Consider the following 21,127-nt stretch of genomic DNA (forward strand, 5'->3'; position numbering starts at 1 on the left):
AATTAAATTGTCTATAGCCATAGAACCTTCCTCGAGTCAAAAATATATTTATGTTAAATTGAACCTGCAACTACCCAACTTCCGAGTCTAGCTTTCTAATCGGCTCACTTTTGTCTAGATTCTGGCAGCGCCCCTTGCCCAGCACCTTCCTCAAGCTCGGCGTTACCTTCAGTCTCTGTATTTTCAGCGAAAGACATTTCCTGGGCTATATAGTGCAGGTGATATGTTAGCTTTCGGTTCAGTGGACCCAACAGCGGCGAATGACGGGCTCCTTACCGTTCCAAAGTTCAGCATAGATGCCATCAAGCTCAAGAAGTTCACGATGTGACCCTGTTTCTGCCACACGGCCCTCCTTCAGCACAAGAATTTGGTCGCTGTCACAGATCGTTCGCAATCGATGAGCCACAAAGACGCTTGTGCGCGCCTTGTCTTTGAGAATGCTGTTAATGTTCTGTAACAAAGCCTGTTCCGTGTATGTGTCGAGAGCCGATGTCTGTATTGGTCAGTTAATTACTCGTCAGGCATAGGATAATCCAGAACAAGGACTTACAGCTTCATCGAAAAACAGGAGCTCTGGGTCCTTCAATATCAGTCGTGAGATAGCTAATCGTTGCTTTTCACCGCCGGATATCATCATTCCTCGTTCACCAACAGCGGTCTTATATCCTTCCGGTAGCTTCTCAATCAGTTCGTGGATGTGCGCCCGTTGTGCAGCCTTGCGCACTTCTTCATCAGTAGCGTCAATTCTTCCGTAGCGAATGTTGTGTTCGATAGAGTCATTGAAGAGAGGGGTATCCTGGGGCACAACGCCAATGGTTTTCCGTAAGCTTTCGAGAGACACATCCCGCACGTCCTGACCATCAACAAGAATGCGGCCTTCTTGGACATCATAGTACCGGAACAGTAATCTCAGGATGGTCGACTTGCCGCAGCCGCTGGGTCCCACGATAGCAAACTTCTGGCCAGCAGGAATCGTAAAGCTTGCATTCTTGAGAATAGGGCGGTCAGGGTGATAACCAAAAGTCACATTCTCGAACTTGATCTCGCCTCCGCGGTGGAGCTGCAGAGGTTTTGCATCCGGCTTTTCCGTGATATTCACATTGACCTTCTGTAGGTTGAATAGGGTCTCCATATCCAGCAAAGACTGACGTAATTCACGGTACACAGAGCCAAGGAAGTTCAGAGGAACTGACAGCTGGAAAACAAGCTGATTGACCATAACCAGGTCTCCAACAGTCAACGAACCACTGGCGACTCCATTTGCTGCGAGGTACATCATGCCGGCAAGCGCACTTGAAAAGATCATGTTCTGACCGGAATTGAGAAAAGCCAACGACGTCGTCACCTTGATAGAAGCGTCTTCATAAGCTTTAAGCGCCTTATCATACCGTGCGACCTCAAATTTCTCATTGTTAAAGTACTTGACAGCTTCGTAGTTGATCAGAGAATCCACGGCTACTGTGGCACCACGGTTATCCGCAGCATTGGCCTGTTTCCGGAACTTGGTTCTCCATGCAGTAGTCATTATTGTGAAAGCAGAGTATGCTACCATGGTCGCAGCCGTTATTGCAGCAAATTGCGCGCCATACTGATATGTCTGTCAATACGTCAGCAAAAGCCCAGGCTCGTACTATGTGCGCTTGTGCTGTACCAATATTCCGCACACAAGAGATATCTCCAGAGCAGTAGGAACCACGTGGAAGACCATCGATGTCAGTAGGAAGCTGATGCCTTTCGTTCCGCGATCAATTGCCCGAGTCAAGCCACCGGTTTGCCTGCTAAGGTGGAAATTGAGGTCTAGTCGTAATAGATGCTCGAATACATTCCGTGCAACTCTGCGGATTGCCTTCTGCGCAACGCTAGCGAATACGGCATTTCGAAGTTCTTGGAAAAGTGTAGCGCCAATCCTCGTCACACCATCTGGAAGACTGCCGTTAGACAGGGGTACTGCGTTGTATGTGTATGCTTCGCTTACAAGCTATGATCATAGAGCCTGCAACTGTATAAGCTGTCCCGCCCATTGCGGCAAAGTCTACATTCATCGAGTCGACAATGCTCTTGAAGTAGAATGGCACATTCACGTTGAGAACCTAGACCCCACAAGGTAAGCCCCAATTGCAAAAGCTAGGATGACTGCAGTATTATCACCAACCTTTGCTCCAACCAGTAACGACAGGGCGGTTCCGACACGCAGCTTCGTTCCCCAATCATCCTATGATATCCCAATTAATGTCAAACATTCTCCAACCCACGACGGCCGCTCAAGGCCTTACCTTAGGCCAGAGATACTTGGCCATTTCCTTCATTATCGCCCAATCTGCCTTCCTTTGTTCCTTCTTTCCCACCATAGATTCGCTTAGAAGATCTCTCTTCGGTGTGCCCGCAGCATTCTGGGCATTCTTCGTTTTCTGGTCCGGTGATTGAGGGGCGAGCGGAGAACCGGAACTGGGTGTCTTTGGTGGCGAGGAAGGGTCTGAAGTAGCATTTTTGTTCAATAGACCTTTGCTCGTCGAGAATACTCTGAACTGGATGCTATGCCGTGTAGCTATCCGCGGCGTGGAGCGCGGGACTGCGGGACCGCGATGTGCGAAGTGTCCGGGGACACGGAGGCATGGCGGCCGGGCTGCCCTGGGCAGCATGATGGTGAAATAAATATCGCAGCGACCAAGATAATGCGAGGACTTTGCTCCTATTCAAGGAACCATCATAATCGTGGTGACGCTGCTGCGGAACTGCTGTCTCGTGAGGACCGCCGGGTTCGGAGGAAAAAGGTTCGGAAGTAAATGATGACTTCACAGCTCGATATTCCGAGGAATTGCTTTCCTCTTTTGCGATGGACGGAGAACTGGTGGAAAGTAAATATTTCAACCAGCAGATGAAGAGGAATGTATCATTCACGAAGATTATTTAGCGAAGCAAGGCAAGCGACGAGGGTTATGAAATAGCACCAGTTGCGGCGGATCTGTCGCAATCGCCGAATCCATACCCTCAAGGTAGTTGGATTCAATCTTACCGACCGGCGGTAATTACAGTACTTGGCATACATGAGCCACGCAAGTTTGCGGTATTTTCTGTGTAAACGTTCGTTCCATTGCGGCATTTATATGACTTTGGAATCACAAACTCTCTCATCGGCTGTGGCCTCGTTAACTCCCTGTGGGTGAAGCTAATTCGCACCTCAAGTGCTTCGCTCTGTATCGCTTCGGGCTTCATTCATTCATCTAATGCTGTCGAATCCTTTCTAAGCGATTGGAGTGAATCAAAAGAGCCATCAAAATGCTACTTTTATAGGTAACTCTGGGCGAGGAAGTGATAAGCCATGGAGAGTCGAGAGAGTATAAAGCCAAAGACTGACCTTAGAATCGACAGGTCTGTCCTATATAATTAGTAAGCGAAGTATATATTGTGTACAAATCTCAGAAGAGGATAACTCATACTGGACTTTGAATTGCTGCATCGAAACACGAATTCGATCGCTATACATTAAATAATTAAACTAGCTCCGATACAATTCTCTCGTCAACTCCCTGACCTCACTTCTTCACCCAGATGTTATCATCCCCATAACCATTGGCAATCCACGACTGGGGGAAGTATGACTCTAGAACTGTCTGCACGTAAGACTTGTCATCTACGCACATATCTCCTCCACTCGGTCCGATATGTGGGCAATGCTCATCCGGTCGATACTGCACCATATGCTTGTGCACCTCCCGGCAAAGCAAGGTATCTCTTCCCAGCTCATATGGGTCCCCGAACCTCTTCTCCTTCGTCAAGACATCCTTACAATGTTGGTGATTATCATACTGCTTATTTTTATCCTTGCAGTACTTGTCGCTAGTCTCGCAGATAGCCTCCGCCAGCAGCTCAGTCAAATTTTTCTTAACCACAACTGGATCCGTCGTATTGAACTTCACCGCCGCAGCGTCGAACAGTGTTTTAACGAACCAGTCGAACCAACGGAAGGTAGCATCGTATTGGGTGACCTTGCCATCTTCATTGAAAGCCATCCACGAGTCAACGGTAAGCGGGAGAAGAACACCAAATGAAGTCGAATTGAAAGTGATCACTGTCGTAGCCGAGGCCATGTTCTGGTTGGCGACGAACTGTGTGATAGTGTAATTGATTGCGACACCAGTTAAACTGATCGATTCTGGCTGTGAGAAAAGGCCGAAAATGTATTCGTTGTTCAGTTCTCGGCCGGGGAAGGTACGTGTAATATCGACACGTCCTTGGACCTTGTTCCTGTTAGTGTCTATGCATAGGCAGGAGGCTTTAGGCTGGGGTTTGAGCGTACATCTTTGGTGAATACAGAGTCATCTGTTGCGTTGATTTGCTTCAGATTAGCTGGGTAAAGGAAGTTCGTCCAGATATTGTTTTCCAAGGACCAGAGTTTGTCAAAACCAAGATCAGGAGGATCTGTCGCTGCAATGATGGCAGGGAGACATGAAACTGCTGCAAAGACAAGAGAGCGCATGGTGAAGATAATCAATGTCTTTTCTTTGAAAAGTGTCTCTAGGGATCGATGTATATCCCGGAGGCGAAAGGTTTTTATATACACTACTTCCCTGCAGACATGATATGATCTTCAAGTCAGACAAGAGGGTCAGGCTAGTGATTTTGAATCACACATTGGGTCTGGTATGCTATATTATCAGCTGGCCTGGAACTTGGCAATCTGACATGTAGTGTTTGTGGCGCATCTGAAATACGGACCAGAGCTAGGAATGCATTTGTCTCCTAGCGTCTATCCCTTGCTTTAACTCTTTACTGGAACATGTCTTGCCCCAGGTAGGCTGGTACTTTTTATTTGTCGATAATTGGCTCTGGGGAGTCACTAGCTTTTATTCTGCCGTATAATGTTTTCTGTTTGGTCATTGGGTTGTTTGGTTGTTCAAATTCCATCGTCGACAAGGTTAGTATGACGGGAGCACATGAGCTCCAGTGACCTGATCAGTCTATAAGAAGAACGAAACCCGAGCGATCCACTATCTGGGTTATTATGGAAACATGTGGCTAGTTCAAGCTTGGTTGGTGGTAGCCCAAGCTGAACAGGGACAACAAAAATATGTGAAGATCTACTCCTTGCTACAGGCATAAGACATATCTGATGCTTAACTATGCTGCCTGCATAAGTAAATTAAGGTCTACGCAGCGAGGACCCAATAGTATTTAGCATGGATTCTACCTATACCTGTATGTCCGTAGGCAACTTCAAGGAGGACATCGATAGTCATCTATATCTTGTATTTTACTCTTCGCAGCAGGACAAAAAGCAAAACTAAAATGTAAAAAAAGTACAGAGTGCGCTCGATGGACTTTGGGAGACAGACACGAAAAAAAAAATTCAACAGGATGCAAAGACAAGGCCAGGCGTTGCCTCGTGTTTATTAAAATGGTCATGAATATGATGCATAGTATCTTCTGCTGGAAAACAGGATACGGTCCGTTCCACCTATGAATCCCTTTGGAAAGCCTCGTATCTTGGAAGTAAGCAAACAGCCAGCTCAGCAATAATTCCTACGTAAGATTTCGCCAATAATAATCTTGTTGAGCGAGCTGTGGTTCGAATCATCAGCCGCGGAAGCCCGGAAAGCTGCTCTCTGGGTTCACGACGACCAACGTCGTTAATGTGACCTAAGCTCATGACTTGAACTGAACAGGGACATCCCATTGAGAATGGTGAACACTCATTGGCTGTATAGTCGACTGGTAGAAAGGGTATCCACATGTGCAGGATAGGATTTCTTTCGCCTTGAGCTATTGGTAAAAAAAAAAAGCAATCTGCAAAGGAACGGGATAGAGACTTGTGTAGGTAGGTGATCTGCATTGCTCAACGTACTCACAGTACTGGTACAAAGAGATATTCATCACACTTACCGCTATTATAGAAGTGAATACGGAGTACTGTGCTCCTTATTAGAATAAATCATGCAATCAGCCCCATGGATCATAGACTGCCATGAACGATATGATGCTAGCGTAATCATAAAATTATTATCTGAAAATATGAAAGATTGACTCGATAACCTCAATCAGCATTGTTCAAGTGATCATGGCAACTCCACATTATAATAGGCGCCCAAAACTCATGACCACAGAGCTAATGTAGTCTATGATAGCAAAAGGACAAAAACATCATATTGTGCTGAGCTGTACTGGTTGCCTAAATTGTCCCAAACTCATGGTTGTGATAGCATCAACTGCTATGAACAGCTAGACGATGTAATACAGATACCTGTAAGAATTATAGGTCAGTGACTTATGTACTGAAATACCGCGGACACATCTCTCTCCCCGGTCTCCTGGCGCATCAGCAGGTCTTGAATCTTGCTGAGGGCACCCTTCTCGCCATCATTAACAAGATGGTTCCAGGTGCTGGTATCGCCATACAACATAGCCTGCGCCTTGATGAATTGTGTTCCATCTGGTCTGCATCTCTTGCACTTGAAGGTGTCATGTGTGTCACTTCGAGTTTCTGGCTTGAATTGGAACAATTCGCGTAGTGACTCCAAAGAAAAATGCCGCTCAACATCCTCCGCTGAATCCACAACGCATGAGGACAGTGATTGCTTATGAGATTGCCGTTGGAAAATCTTCTCCTCAATTGAGCCAGTCGCGATGAAGCGGTACACAAAACAGTCTTTCTTCTGGCCATCACGCCATACTCGCGCCAATGCTTGTTGATCAGCGGCTGGGTTCCAATCTGGGTCAAAAAGCACGAGGCGATTGGCGCCTATTAAATTGAGGCCACATCCACCGGCTTTGCTGCTGAGGAGGAATACAAACTCTTCCCCGTCCGGGTTGTTAAACTTGTCGACAAGCTTTTGCCGCTTATTCACATTCATAGTACCGTCCAGCCTCAATGAGCCATACCCCCTCGACCTGCATAGCTTTTCGAACAGGTCAAGTGTCTGAGTGTAGTTACTAATGAGAACAATTTTGTCGTTAGTGTCCTGGCGTATGCGTGCTAGCATTCGGTCCAGAACCATCATTTTCCCCGAATACCAAGATTTGATATCGCGGTCACGCCCTCTTGCCTCAGGTGGCACATAGTCCTCAGGGAATGCGAATTCACACCCGGGAAGGTCGGTGGAAAGGTTAAGTAGATCAGGGTGGTTGCAGAGCTTCTTCAAAAGGCCAATTGCCTTAAGGGGTTGGCTTCCTTTGCCCTTGAGCAAGCTCCTAATCTCTGGGCTCTGAATGAAGTGGTTATAGAGGTCGAGTTGGAATTGGGACAAGTTGCAAAAGACAACATGCTCATACTTGACAGGCAGATACTTCGTCAATATATCATTTGTTCGGCGGATAATGAATTTGTTGACGATGGTTGAGAGTTCAGCAAGGCATTCATCGCCTTTCTTTTTGTCTTCGTCCGACCCTGCAGCATCCCTTCCTCTGAGAATAGGTAATTCGAACTTTTTCCGAAATTCATTCTGCGACCCTAATAAATCTGGATTGGCAAAGTTAAGCAGGGCGAAATATTCCGAAAGATCGTTTTGAATAGGGGTTCCCGACAAGATAACGCGACGTTGTACATTCAGACTGTTGAGTGCAGTCCATGTTAAACTTTCCTTATTTTTGAGCCGATGGCCTTCATCGCAAAGAAGTAGCCCTATGGGACTATCTTTCAATACCTCAACATACATCCTGAGCGTTTCGTAGGACACAATGAGCACAGGTCGTACAACGGCGCGACCGGAAGCAATAGCCCATTGTTTGATCTGAGATGTGAGTTCTGTCTTCGAAGCTTTACCGTCCACCGCAAAAGGAGTGATGGCATCTTTACCTAGCCATTTCACTGTGGTTGTTAATAGGCATTCAAAACTTTAGGGCGCACTACTTACCAAGTTCATTGGCCCAGTTGCCAACCAGACTTGAGGGACAAGCAATGATACACTTCTGGATAAGGGTCTTCCCTGCCTCAGGAGACTGCTTGAGCAATGTCCACATCAATGAGATGCATTGAAGCTATCGCCGTCAGTCGAGACTATTGCTCTGAAGGGTCTATTGGTCATACCGTTTTCCCTAGTCCCATGCCATCCGCCATTATACAACCGTGTGCGTTCTTATCGACCATACCGGTTGTGCAGCGGTATAAAAACTAAAGAACAGTTATAGTTAGTCTAACATCACAAGAGAGTATTGACTGGAACCGTCATGTTACCTTTACACCTTCAATTTGATGTGGACGTAGAACTTTTGCCAACCTTGGATCTATCACGACAGGAACTTTTGGACCAGATTCAACTTTCTTCTTGAGACCAAGTATGTCTGCTAAACTCTTATGCACAAGGGGAGCGTCCAACTTGGGCTGTTGTTCTTCTGGCTTTCCATCATCTGGCGACTTCGTTTCAGTGTTCTCGTCGATATCATCAACAGTCGGATCATACAGCACTATCGCGAATTCTCCGCTAGGATCATGTAGAGGTTTCACAATAAATGTAGCACCTTGTCGCATCCCCAAAGTTGGTGCTGCTCTAGCGCCATTATAGCTGTCAACCGCCTTATTGATTAAAGGTATCTTGAATCGTTGTCTGAACGTTGTCTCTTTATCTTTAGGTTTGAAGACAGGGAACCTATTCACATCTCTGGTGGCGAGTGCTAAACGTTCCTCGTTGGTGTATGGTTTTTCACTATTATCGTCCACAGTTTCATCTGCCCCCGCATAATTCACCTTTCTTCGTTTCCTCGCAGGCTTGTCTGACGTCCGTGTGGGTGTAGCAGATCCAGGGCATTTGAATGGTTTCGATAGGCGGTCAATGGACGTTGAGGACGGGGTCTGGAGGGTTTTGGATAACGGTGTGTTTCCGCCATCTTCCCTTACACTCGGTCGTGGTCGATACCTTGAGAAATTAGCGATGAATAGCATTAGGAGATTGAATAATTTCCCCCTTACATTTAAGGTAGCGATGCTATCCGGACAGCCTTTCTGATACACGTACTAATAGGTAGGCTGATGTCTGGCAGTCAATGTCACTTCCATAGACTCATGAACAACGCGTTGCCGCCTCTTGGCGCGCTTCCCTGTGATTGCCCTAACACCAAAGTGTCACGCTGTCACGTGTTGATACCAATGGAACCCCGCCACGATGACGAGTTCGCATCAATGGAAGCAATGAAGTAACCTTAGACTACCGACTACAGTTCAGAGGTCGAAGTTTGATCTCATGTCCTCAGACTTCTGGGCTGGCTACCTTAGTGGGGCCATCGGGATCATCATTGGAAATCCTCTAGACCTTATCAAAGTCCGATTGCAAGCCAGTCGTGCTACAGATGCAGCTGCAACATTGCCACACCAGCAATTGAGCCGCTTTGAGAGCACCGGCTCTCTCGTGCGAGGTTAGCCGGCCACTGCGAAGTTCCCCGACAAGACGCATCAACTTACCTGCATATTAGGTGCTGCGGCTCCAATTCTCGGATATGGGGCTCTAAATGCTATACTTTTTGTTGCCTATAACCGGTCATTGATGCTCTTGGACAGTTCCGTGACAGACCCCACAGATCCTCAAGGAATTTCACTATATAAATTATGGCTTGCCGGTGCTGCAGGTGGAGTGGCCAGCTGGACTGTGTCGTCTCCGACTGAGTTTATCAAATGCCGAACGCAACTTGACACACGCCCGGGAGTGTCATCTTGGACCGTCACCAAAGATATTGTAAGGACCCTTGGCTGGAGGGGCCTTTATTTCGGAGGAGTGATAACCTGTGCTCGAGACTCTATTGGCTATGGATTTTAGTACGCACAATGCTTCCCCGGATTTCCCCCCGCATGTTCTACTTAGAGCGCACTATTTACTCATTTTGTCATAGTTTTTGGACTTATGAGTATTGCAAACGTCTCATAGCTTCTAAGGATGATGGTGCACAGCAGACGGCAATGAAAGTACTTCTTTGCGGTGGTGTTGCCGGAGTAGCTACATGGGCTTCAGTTTATCCGCTGGACATGATCAAAACTAGACTGCAGGCGCAGGGGCTCGGGACACGTCCTGAAGACCAGCCTCTGGTGCGGCCTCAAAATGATAGACGGGCGCTGAACAGCTTTCAGCTCGCTAGGGAGACCTATCGGACAGAAGGGCTGAAGGCCTTCTATCGCGGGTTAGGAGTGTGCAGTGTAAGGGCATTCATAGTAAATGCTGTCCAGGTATGTTTTCCCACATATACAGGTCAGGGCTACAACTAATCAAGCAATGTGTATAATAGTGGGCAAGCTACGAGTGGCTTATGGTGTATCTCGACAACCCATGGAATCAGACACATGCACAAGTTTCATAAATAGGGATATACTCCGGAGCAGATCGTCTACGAATATTGAGTTATGTCCATGTATTGCGACTTGTAAGTAATACTCGCCCTAACTGAATAGCGGCCGATATAGTGGAGCCCAATATACGAATGTCCGAGAAACGGCGATTCCGGTCGGGTCACCGCAAGACGGAATCAGCGTACTCGGTAAATCGGGCGCCAAACTCTGGCGGTTTTCGGCGCATGTGGTTTCACGTGTTTCATGTGACCATGCCGATCGCTGATTGGGCGAAAGGATTTGAGCTTTGCAACCAATAGCATTGTCTTCAAGACAACATCAATCCTCAAGGATGAATTTTTTTTCTGTCGCTTGCTTCTCGTTCAGCCTGTCCAAGAGACATATCCTCCTTCATATTGGCAATGTATATCCGATAGCTGCGGACACTCGTCAATCGCGTACTAGTCGTAGAAACTTAATCCTCCATGTCAACAACATTTTCTTCAGAGCGCAGGCCCTTATCAGTGCCTAAACCCACAGCGGCTTCAGCGACTTTCTGTGTATGAGGTTCTTCACGTAGGAGGCGAATTCTGTATGCACAGGATGTGCTCGAGTCAGCTTCAGATTGCGTGCGATTGCTTGCGCCAAATTGCAGGGTCTATTACTGACCTTCGTTTATGGTTTTTACCCTTTGTGTGGGCAACCAGGTTGTGTTCACTCTCAAACCATTTTGAGCACTCAACGCAGTAATGTTTTCCAAGTCCTGGTAGGTCCTCGGGGTCCTTGGTGGCTTTATATTGCGCAAGGTGTTTGGGGGATTCGATATCAGCTCGAACCTGATCGTAATCCCTGCAGATATCACTCCAGTCAGAATATTTTTCGCAAATCCCTAAGATGTAGACAATAGCTGAGGGTTGTAGTACCTTGTCCTGCGCTTTGTCTTAATTCTTCTCAAAGCGCCCATTTTGGATACCTATCTACCAGAACCAGCCTGCAGGTACTTTTTTTTTGGCGTCGCAAAGTCTTATCACCGATATACGGAACGATGCTAAAGCTTTAGTTGTTGCGAGAGCGGGTCAACAATCTCAAAATTTCCGCCTTTCTTTGTGTGAAAAGAATTTGGTGAAACATGTCGCTCTTCATTGGCCAAAAGCCCGCTGGCTTGGCACCGGTCCGCGGGAAGGATGACCATCGGTAGGCCTCGGCTCTGACTCGGCTCTGTCAGCAGGCTGGGGTCGCTGTTACATCCATCTTTCGCAGGTTGTAATTTATGACGTTTCCATTTTTTCGGCACATTGCTCCGGAACAGCATCGCCCAGTTGCGTTTTAGGAGAAATAAGACGGCAGAGGCCAATCAAGTTGCCGCAGTAACGAATTAGCAGGGTCGTCTTGATCCTGCAATGAATCTAGATATCTTTGCACTTTGCCACATTACGCTATCCATTATGGTCCCTATAGAAGCTGCCGACAGTGATGGGTGTCCCGATATGTCAAAAGCTGCATCCATGATGTACTCCGAGTTACTGGAGCTCAAGTTTGATGTAATAAGTCATGTATGATTGGTCTACCACGATCTCCGCTCACATGCGTTGGTCCACTGACCGCGCTTGTATTATTACCATGTAACCGGACGCGGGTAAACGTTAAGGTAGATACTAGTCTAAAGGTAGAGAGCTATTCTAGGTATCCAAAGGCCACATGGAGACTTGTCGAGGCCATTGAGAGTGAGCGCTTTTCGAATCAATGAGAAACCTTAGGTTTCCGGTTGGTGACATTATGGGTCCTGGAGTAGGAATGCGTGTAGGTAAGCCGAATTTTGAAGTACTCGACAGGGTAAAGAAGGGGGGGGCAATCGCGGGTTGCCCAGCCACTTCCTTGTGTCCGGTCGCATGCTTAGTTTGGTCCCAGGTGTCCCGAATGCGTAAGGCTCCTGTATTGTCACAAGCGGTTACGGGTCCTGTTCGCCGGTTCAGTAATGGCTACTGTAAAGCAAGAATTCTTTCCCACTCTGAAAAAACACCAGAGCTTCCTTTTATTTGCTCCATTTTCCCTCTTCTTCTGACCCTCTTTCCTCTCTCTCTTTACTCTCCACTCCATCTTTGCTGCTTCCAACTGTTGAAGCTAGCTGTTGTTGTTTAGCTCTTGGATGTGTTGCGGCCTTGCTCACCTCGCATAGAGAGCTTTCAAAATGATCTCCACAAGGCTCGCGCGCATGGGTGCGCTGGTAAGTCGTCCTCAGTATATCGCTTTGTCCAGCATCGCGGGACCTGCATCGTTTCCCCTTCGATGCTAGGTTTTCCGGCTGATTTACGCTTGAAGCGTCTTGAACTAACATGAATCTCTTCCACAGGCCCCCAAGTCCCGCCTTGTAAGAACACCTTGTTGATTGTTCTCGCTTCTGCGGGAAATTGGAACCCTTATGACAAGGGTATCGAATTGGAAACTAACCTATTCTCATAGTTCCTTGGGGCTCGGGGTCTGGCCACTGCCAGCGAACACCCTCTCGACAAGAAGGTCGAGATGTCCAACGTTGAAAAGGTGAGCAATGAGAAGACTGTACCCTCGGCTACATCGGGAGAGCGGGCGTTACCATACATAGAAACCGGAATTTGCTGACAATGTATCGCATAATAGGGCAACTACATCAACTACAAGTATGGCAGCACCTTTTACTTTTCATAGCAGGAGCTCTTGTTATATGAATGTGCCATCATGGTCCATTGACGCCGTGGCTAACAGTTGTGGCAACTTTTTAGGAAGATGTCTGAGAACTTGGAAATTGTTCGTCGTCGTCTGAGCCGTCCTCTTACGTACGCCGAGAAGATCCTCTACTCTCACCTTGACAACCCTCATGAGCAGGATATCGAGCGTGGTGTTTCCTACCTGAAGCTGCGTCCCGACCGTGTCGCTTGCCAGGATGCCACCGCCCAGATGGCTATCCTTCAGTTCATGTCGGCTGGCATGCCCTCCGTCGCTACCCCTACCACCGTCCACTGTGACCACTTGATTGAGGCTCAGGTTGGAGGTGACAAGGATTTGGCTCGTGCCAATGAGATCAACAAGGAGGTCTACGACTTCCTTGCCTCCGCTACTGCCAAGTACAACATTGGTTTCTGGAAGCCCGGCTCTGGTATCATTCACCAGATCGTTCTGGAGAACTACGCTTTCCCCGGTGGTCTGATGATCGGTACCGACTCTCACACTCCTAACGGTGGTGGTCTTGGTATGGCTGCCATTGGTGTTGGTGGTGCTGATGCCGTCGATGTGATGGCTGGTCTCCCCTGGGAACTTAAGGCTCCTAAGGTCATTGGTGTCAAGCTCACCGGTGAGCTGTCCGGATGGACCACTCCTAAGGGTAAGTTGCACCACGGTGATTTTATTATAGGTGAAACGGGAAAAAGCTGATTGATTGTGTGTAGATATCATCCTTAAGGTTGCTGGCCTCCTCACTGTCAAGGGTGGTACTGGTGCTATCGTTGAGTACCACGGACCTGGTGTCAACTCTCTTTCTTGCACCGGTATGGGTACTATCTGTAACATGGGCGCTGAAATTGGTGCTACCACCTCTCTGTTCCCCTACAATGACCGCATGTACGACTACCTGAAGGCCACCAAGCGTCAGCACATTGGCGAGTTCGCTAGGTCCTACGCAAAGGAACTTCGTGAGGATGAGGGTGCTGAGTACGACCAGCTGATTGAGCTCAACCTTTCTGAGCTGGAGCCTCACATCAACGGTCCCTTCACCCCCGATCTTGCTACCCCCATCTCTAAGTTCAAGGAGGCTGTTGAGGCCAACAAGTGGCCTGAGGAGCTCAAGGTCGGTCTCATCGGCTCTTGCACCAACTCCTCCTATGAGGACATGTCTCGTGCCGCCTCCATCGCCCGTGATGCCCTTGACCATGGCTTGAAGTCCAAGTCTCTCTTCACCATTACCCCCGGTTCTGAGCAGATTCGCGCTACTATCGAGCGTGATGGTCAGCTGCAGACCCTCGAGGAGTACGGTGGTGTCATCCTTGCCAACGCCTGTGGTCCTTGCATTGGACAGTGGGACCGTAAGGATGTTAAGAAGGGCGAGGCCAACTCCATCATCTCCTCCTACAACCGTAACTTCACTGGCCGTAACGACGCCAACCCCGCCACTCACTCCTTCGTCACCTCCCCCGACCTTGTCGTTGCCATGACTGTCGCCGGTACCCTCAAGTTCAACCCTCTCACCGATACCCTGAAGGACAAGGATGGCAAGGAGTTCAAGCTCAAGCCTCCCACCGGTGAGGGTCTCCCTGCTAAGGGCTACGACCCCGGCCGTAACACCTACCAGGCCCCTCCTGCGGACCGCTCCACTGTCAACGTCGCGGTCTCCCCCACCAGTGACCGTCTTCAGGTCCTCCAGGGATTCCAGGCCTGGGATGGCAAGGATGCCACCGACATCCCTATCCTCATCAAGTGCCAAGGCAAGACCACCACTGACCACATCTCCATGGCTGGCCCATGGTTGAAGTACCGTGGTCATCTTGACAACATCTCCAACAACATGCTCATTGGTGCCGTCAACGCCGAAAACGGTGAGGCTAACAAGGTCAAGAACGCTTTCACTGGTGCATACGATGCCGTCCCTGCTACTGCCCGTGACTACAAGGCTCGTGGCATCAAGTGGGTTGTCATTGGTGACTGGAACTACGGTGAGGGTAGCTCTCGTGAGCACGCTGCTCTGGAGCCTAGACACCTTGGTGGTCTTGCTATCATCACTCGCAGCTTCGCCCGTATCCACGAGACCAACCTGAAGAAGCAGGGTATGCTTCCTCTGACCTTCGCCGAGCCTGCCGACTATGACAAGATCCAGCCCGAGGACAAGGTTGACTTGCTCTGCACCGAGCTTGAGGTCGGCAAGCCCATGACCCTCCGTGTCCACCCCAAGGATGGCAAGACCTTCGACATCCAGCTCAACCACACCTTCAACGAGTCCCAAATCGAGTGGTTCAAGGACGGATCTGCCCTCAACACCATGGCCCGCAAGGGTAACTAATTTTCCACAGGCTGGGTTTAGCGCTGGGGTCAACATTGGTCCGTTTGTAAATTATACTGTATATGTTTCTAAACACTCAGGGAGAAGCATATCAGCTTAGTGCCTTGCCATACGACTTGGCACGTTGAGAATGAGTGGCAGCTCTGGGGATGATAGCGGCTGCTAATGGGATTTCTACGATGGGGTATTGCGGAGTCGAGTTTCAAAATTTAACGACCTGTTTACTTTGTTATCTCCACATTTGTTGGACCCTTTTGAGTTTGGGTGGACTATATGGATATAGTCTTGTGTCATTTTTCCTATATCTACTGTATGTTAGGGACAGCAATCATACCATATTTCCTTTTTGTTCAGATTGATATTCTCTCCTTCCATTCTGCCTGAACATGACTCTCAATAGCTTGGTGAGCTGTAGATGAACATAATGATGAATAGCTCAAGGAGCTCTCACTAATTTCGACATAGCTGACATAAGATCGCGTGCTCAACCGAGGCTCAAACGTAAGCCCCGCTCTCGGCATGTAATTCTACTATATCAATAAGATACGAAGTACGAATGTTAGAATACCTTCGTTACCTCGTCAGTCAGTCGTGGTCAGTTGACTTTACGGAACTCAAACCCACATTCTTTCACCTAACAGGTAGGAAGATCTTATCTAGTCAATTTCCGATTCATCCGGCTTGAGCAACTAAGGTTAAATACAAAGCTTTCGGCGAATCCTGAGTAAAGTTGGATGCACAGGTAGTGTTGGAGGATACTACTCTATCTAGCATTGACTGGGGTGTAGCTGCAAGTTCCACAATTTGGAACTGTGCCGTTTTCCCACGGTGTTGAACACTCCGCCGGGCCGCTCTTACCCACCACTCTCGATTATTAGATCTATCCTTCATCTTACTCTCCACGGCCCAACGTTTATTCGCTCCACGTTTGTCGAATCCAGACTTAGGGATACCTGAAAGATAAGGCCCCGGACTATCCGTTGCACTTTGATTTGACCCGGAGAACATTTGTGCCCAACTATGGCTACTCAGCTTGTTTCTCTGCCGGAGGTGGAAAGACTCAGCGCTTCAGTGGTGCGGATACTTGGTGGTAATCCCGGCAAGGTAAGGTTCAGACCATGTATTTTCATCTCCCCTGATTCCGGTGACTGCGAATCCAAAGTACCTTGAACTATCGGGTCTTGATGCACATCCTGTTAAGCTCGGTGAGGCAAGAACCTACGTTAATTTGACACTGCATATAGTTTACACTGCAAGGTGAGTCACTCCACCTTCATCCAATAGGGTTCGCAGCTTTGGACCTAACAACATCTTTCAGGAACAAACACATACCTGATAGGTCGTGGGCCGAAACGGATTCTAATTGACACAGGTGAAGGCAAGCCCTCCTGGGCTGCTCATCTGAAGACAATCCTGTCGGAAGAGAATGCCACCGTGCATAAAGCACTCCTGACGCACTGGCACCATGATCACGTCAATGGCATCCCTGACCTTCGCAAGCTTTGTCCTCAAGTCACTATTTACAAGAACCAACCAAACGAGGGACAGAGTGGTATCGAAGATGGACAGGTCTTTTGCGTAGAGGGAGCCACATTGAAAGCGTTCCACACACCGGGACATACAGTTGATCATATGGTATTTGTTCTAGAGGAGGAAGACGCCATCTTTACTGGTGATAGTGGGTTCTCCCTTTCCCTATCTCATACTATATCATGTTATAGTCTTGCATAACTGATCTAAAACCTATTAGACGTTCTGGGACATGGGACTGCGGTATTTGAAGATTTGAAAGTGTATCTGTCCAGCCTACAGCGTATGCAAGACCGAGTTTCGGGACGCGGGTATCCTGGCCATGGAGCGGTGATTGAGAATGCAATGGCGAGAATCACTGAATATATCAAGCATCGACAACAGCGCGAGGATGAGGTGATTCGCGTGTTGCGTTATGGAAAACTTGATGTCCCTGATGATGAACCATCACCGGAGCGGAAGGCCTCTTGGACCCCCCTTGAAATAGTAAAAGTGATTTACCATAACGTCCCGGAAAGCCTTCACCTGCCAGCGTCGTACGGGGTGCTGCAGGTGCTCATGAAATTAGAAGCCGAGGGTAAGACAGTCCATGACACGGAATCGGATAAGTGGAGGCTGGAAACCGGGAAGTCTGCGCTATAAAACGCCCTTCACTATAGCTCTGTGTGACATTACAATCATGTTCTATCTAATGACAATCTATACAACTGTGAGTGCCAGGGATGTTATGACGCGGCCTGAGGTTGCTGGAAGTAGAAAGCATGGATAACCACTACACAACCAAGAAAATTACCGAAAAGCGCCGGGGGCATGCCAGGTTTGCCCAGACCATCTTTCAAGCATCAATCCTCGTACTATCAGAAGAGGTCTGGATTTTTCTGGCAGGGAAAGACGCAACTTGAACGAACACTTTTGGCCCAGTCTGGACCTGTCAGAAATGGACGTTGTACTTGGAGGTGGGCTATATAACGCCACCATGAGAGAAAAGGACTACTGCGTATTAAATTAGGCTGCGGAGGGGGTAGGGGGGAAAGGGAAAAGTCAAAAACCCCACACAAGAAAAAGTAAAGTAAGAAGTAAAAGGGAAAGCAAAAATGAGTTGCAGTACCATACATAACTTTACACTAGACTGAGGGGTTGGCATTACATTGCCAAATCGTCATCCGACCAGCAGGTGGGCTCGGCGCGCCTAAATATTCCCAGCAGGAAAGCATTCAGTGAATTTCCCTGTTGATTGGTATCATATTTAAGCAGCTGAGGGGCTCCTCACCACCTTCCCATGGGAGTGTTGGCATCATCCGTAATCGGTGAGTGGTTAACTTTGCGGGCCCGTGACCTCATTCATCATTCTTTATCCGTGCAAAACTAAATTTCTCCTTCCATTACAGCATAACGGACGACTACTATCTTTTTACCTTAGTTTCATCTGGGTAACCCTTCTTCCTATATTATCGGACCTTGAATCCAAGTCAGACTGCTACTACCTGCGATTTTCAAAGTAACCAACTGTCTTTTTGTATATCCTTCCTAGTCGATGAACTTGCTAGTGAAGAGCGTGCGCAGTTCATACTACAGTCACTCCAGCTTGTCCTTATTACCCGACTGGAAACTTTGGGTCAGTTGGTCCGCGCGTCTGGTTGATTGCTGAGCTCTGAGGTCACTCTTTGCCCGTTTTCTCCCCACCGGACCGCCTTCTTGTACTTCACAAAAGCTCCCCGCCTTCGTTGTAGGGCCAACATTTATTGTCGTTTTAGCAGTGTTTGGTCTGATTGTTGGTTACTAGTACCTTTGGGCTGCGGTAAAGCTGTCAATCGTCGTTTTAATTTGGCGTTGACTTGATTGTCTTTATACATTACCCCTCTATTTCCTCTCTTGCTTCATATCCTACACTTCCAACCTATTTTTTTTTTAATTTTTATTATTATTTTCTTTTTACTTTTCAACAGGTTTCTTTTTGAGAAACTTGGCGTTCTCGATTCAATCTCATTCAGCCATCAAATCCGATTCCGCCGCCAACTATGCCTTCCCTCGAAGACGGTTCCAAGAATGACTCAAGACTGCTACTCATTTCAAATCGGTTACCGATTACGATAAAACGCTCCGAAGACGGGAAGTATGACTTTTCCATGTCATCTGGCGGCTTGGTCAGCGGTCTCAGTGGTCTATCAAAATCCACTACGTTCCAATGGTATGGCTGGCCCGGCCTTGAGGTCCCCGAAGAAGAGATACCGGTGGTGAAGCAACGGTTGAAGGATGAGTACAATGCGGTCCCCGTATTTATCGATGATGAGCTCGCGGACCGCCACTACAATGGATTCTCTAGTGAGTGCATCTTACCATGCATTTAGAACGCAGACTCAAGCGCATTAAGTTGTACCAGGTTACTAATAAGTTCCTGTTGATCAGATTCTATCCTGTGGCCTCTTTTCCATTATCATCCTGGTGAAATCACCTTCGATGAATCTGCTTGGGATGCTTACAAGGATGCGAATCGACTATTTGCGCGGGCCGTCGCGAAAGAAGTTCAGGATGGAGATCTAATTTGGGTTCATGACTACCATTTGATGCTTCTGCCTGAGATGCTTCGAGAAGAAATCGGAGACCAGAAGCAGAACGTTAAGATTGGATTCTTCCTCCACACCCCCTTCCCTAGCAGTGAAATTTACAGGATCCTCCCCGTCCGAAACGAGCTCTTGCTTGGGGTCCTCCATTGCGACCTCATAGGCTTCCACACCTACGACTATACAAGACATTTCTTGAGCGCTTGCTCGCGTTTATTGTACGTTGAGACCAGCCGTTATGTAAAAAATACAGGAGCTAACGAAGGGCATCTAGGGGATTGGCGACGACTCCTAACGGCATAGAGTTCCAGGGCAAAATCATTGCCTGCGGAGCTTTCCCGATCGGCATTGACCCTGAGAAATTCCAGGAGGGTCTTAAGAAAGAGAAGGTCCAGAAGCGGATTGCACAGCTTGAACAGAAATTCCAGGGAGTGAAGCTTATGGTGGGTGTTGACCGCCTTGACTATATTAAGGGCGTTCCGCAAAAGCTGCATGCGCTGGAAGTGTTCCTTAGTGACCACCCTGAATGGGTTGGTAAAGTTGTCCTGGTTCAAGTTGCTGTCCCCAGTAGACAGGATGTCGAGGAGTATCAGAACTTGAGGGCTGTTGTGAACGAGCTGGTTGGCCGTATCAACGGGAAGTTTGGTACGTGATTTTGCTGGCAGGCCATGATAACGTGTTGCTGACCTGATTAGGTACTGTGGAATTCATGCCAATCCATTTCCTACACAAGTCAGTCAACTTTGATGAACTGATTGCCCTGTATGCCGTGTCGGATGCGTGCATTGTTTCATCAACTCGGGATGGCATGAATCTGGTCGCGTACGAATATATTGCAACCCAGCAAAAGCGGCACGGTGTTTTGGTCCTCTCAGAATTTGCTGGTGCAGCCCAGAGTCTCAATGGCAGTATCATCATTAACCCTTGGAACACCGAAGAACTCGCTAGTGCCTACCAGGAGGCTGTTACCATGAGCGACGAGCAGAGGGCTCTGAATTTCTCCAAGCTGGACAAATATGTCAATAAATATACGAGGTATGCACATGCGTATCATTTCGACAGATGAATATCGCTAACCTATTTCAGTGCCTTCTGGGGCCAGTCATTCGTCACGGAATTGACGAGGATATCTACCCAATCTGCGGAGAAATTCCAATCTAAAAGGGCTTCTCTTGCCGGCGCATACCACGAACAAGTGAACGGTGTAGAATCCGAGGGATCGTCTTAATTGTGCACCAAAAAGACACCTAACTTCTATACTGTCTCACTTGGAGTATCTGAAGAGAAAACACAAATCTGTGTAATGAATGGCTTAGAGCTTTTTATTGACGGTCTATGAGCACTGGATGGCGTGAATTGTTTTTTGAGTTTTTGCTTTGCATTGGTCAAAATTCTCGGTCACTCATTTGAAATGTCATAAGAGGGTAACATTGTACTTAGATTCCTGGGTCCGGGTCATGGATGGGTATAAAAGGTCGAGGTGTTACTGGTGTACTGTACATTAAGCGTTCTGTCTAAGCTCTCAACTCAGCGTGTATTGCCATTGTTAATTTGTATTTGATAACTAGAACAGAATGACATATCATCGATCCACTACCTAGTATTAGTAGCTTCAGTCTGGAAAGATCAGCCTGACCTCCTAGTTGTATGTGGCGCGGGTATGCAAACAGTGCAAACATCGGCGAGAAATTCTGGACGGCCTCGTCCGCGGATTTGACGCTCTTCCACCGGAGACGCCGCCTGAGCTTTTGTTGAGACGAGAACATATTG

General features: G+C 47.9%; 8 protein-coding genes across 8 annotated transcripts; 4 read left to right on the forward strand and 4 right to left on the reverse strand.

The window, feature by feature from the left end:
* Positions 1-104: 104 nt before the first annotated feature.
* Positions 105-2,639, reverse strand: atm1 (ATP-binding cassette Fe/S cluster precursor transporter ATM1; the record flags this gene model as incomplete). Its single annotated transcript, XM_022528456.1, has 7 exons — positions 105-205; positions 277-493; positions 551-1,597; positions 1,652-1,920; positions 1,976-2,090; positions 2,153-2,212; positions 2,274-2,639. The coding sequence occupies 7 exons, from the start codon at positions 2,637-2,639 to the stop codon at positions 105-107; spliced, it is 2,175 nt and encodes a 724-aa protein (XP_022393863.1).
* An 894-nt stretch (positions 2,640-3,533) lies between these two features.
* ABOM_001327 (uncharacterized protein) lies at positions 3,534-4,477 on the reverse strand (the record flags this gene model as incomplete). The annotated part of the gene is made up of 2 exons (XM_022528457.1): positions 3,534-4,238; positions 4,298-4,477. 2 exons carry the CDS (start codon positions 4,475-4,477, stop codon positions 3,534-3,536), a joined length of 885 nt encoding a protein of 294 aa, XP_022393769.1.
* Positions 4,478-6,254: 1,777 nt separating this feature from the next.
* ABOM_001328 (DNA-dependent ATPase RAD54) lies at positions 6,255-8,872 on the reverse strand (the record flags this gene model as incomplete). Its single annotated transcript, XM_022528458.1, has 4 exons — positions 6,255-7,801; positions 7,848-7,971; positions 8,021-8,104; positions 8,168-8,872. The coding sequence occupies 4 exons, from the start codon at positions 8,870-8,872 to the stop codon at positions 6,255-6,257; spliced, it is 2,460 nt and encodes an 819-aa protein (XP_022393773.1).
* A 298-nt stretch (positions 8,873-9,170) lies between these two features.
* Positions 9,171-10,275, forward strand: ABOM_001329 (putative mitochondrial carrier protein; the record flags this gene model as incomplete). Its single annotated transcript, XM_022528459.1, has 4 exons — positions 9,171-9,342; positions 9,400-9,739; positions 9,814-10,144; positions 10,204-10,275. 4 exons carry the CDS (start codon positions 9,171-9,173, stop codon positions 10,273-10,275), a joined length of 915 nt encoding a protein of 304 aa, XP_022393831.1.
* A 443-nt stretch (positions 10,276-10,718) lies between these two features.
* Positions 10,719-11,207, reverse strand: ABOM_001330 (putative C2H2 finger domain protein; the record flags this gene model as incomplete). The annotated part of the gene is made up of 3 exons (XM_022528460.1): positions 10,719-10,833; positions 10,913-11,092; positions 11,167-11,207. The coding sequence occupies 3 exons, from the start codon at positions 11,205-11,207 to the stop codon at positions 10,719-10,721; spliced, it is 336 nt and encodes a 111-aa protein (XP_022393852.1).
* A 1,224-nt stretch (positions 11,208-12,431) lies between these two features.
* acoA (aconitate hydratase ACO1) lies at positions 12,432-15,266 on the forward strand (the record flags this gene model as incomplete). Its single annotated transcript, XM_022528461.1, has 6 exons — positions 12,432-12,467; positions 12,594-12,611; positions 12,704-12,781; positions 12,878-12,897; positions 13,000-13,598; positions 13,663-15,266. 6 exons carry the CDS (start codon positions 12,432-12,434, stop codon positions 15,264-15,266), a joined length of 2,355 nt encoding a protein of 784 aa, XP_022393853.1.
* A 1,020-nt stretch (positions 15,267-16,286) lies between these two features.
* On the forward strand, positions 16,287-17,438 carry ABOM_001332 (putative metallo-beta-lactamase domain protein; the record flags this gene model as incomplete). The annotated part of the gene is made up of 4 exons (XM_022528462.1): positions 16,287-16,370; positions 16,511-16,523; positions 16,585-16,944; positions 17,017-17,438. The coding sequence occupies 4 exons, from the start codon at positions 16,287-16,289 to the stop codon at positions 17,436-17,438; spliced, it is 879 nt and encodes a 292-aa protein (XP_022393673.1).
* Positions 17,439-18,787: 1,349 nt separating this feature from the next.
* Positions 18,788-20,585, forward strand: ABOM_001333 (glycosyltransferase family 20 protein; the record flags this gene model as incomplete). Its single annotated transcript, XM_022528463.1, has 5 exons — positions 18,788-19,118; positions 19,203-19,575; positions 19,632-20,002; positions 20,053-20,392; positions 20,444-20,585. Coding segments are annotated over 5 exons (1,557 nt in total), but the record flags the coding sequence as incomplete, so codon positions are not given.
* Between the last annotated feature and the right edge of the window lie 542 nt (positions 20,586-21,127).

Source organism: Aspergillus bombycis, assembly GCF_001792695.1.
Source record: "Aspergillus bombycis strain NRRL26010 chromosome Unknown contig00005, whole genome shotgun sequence".
Lineage (NCBI taxonomy): Eukaryota > Fungi > Ascomycota > Eurotiomycetes > Eurotiales > Aspergillaceae > Aspergillus > Aspergillus bombycis.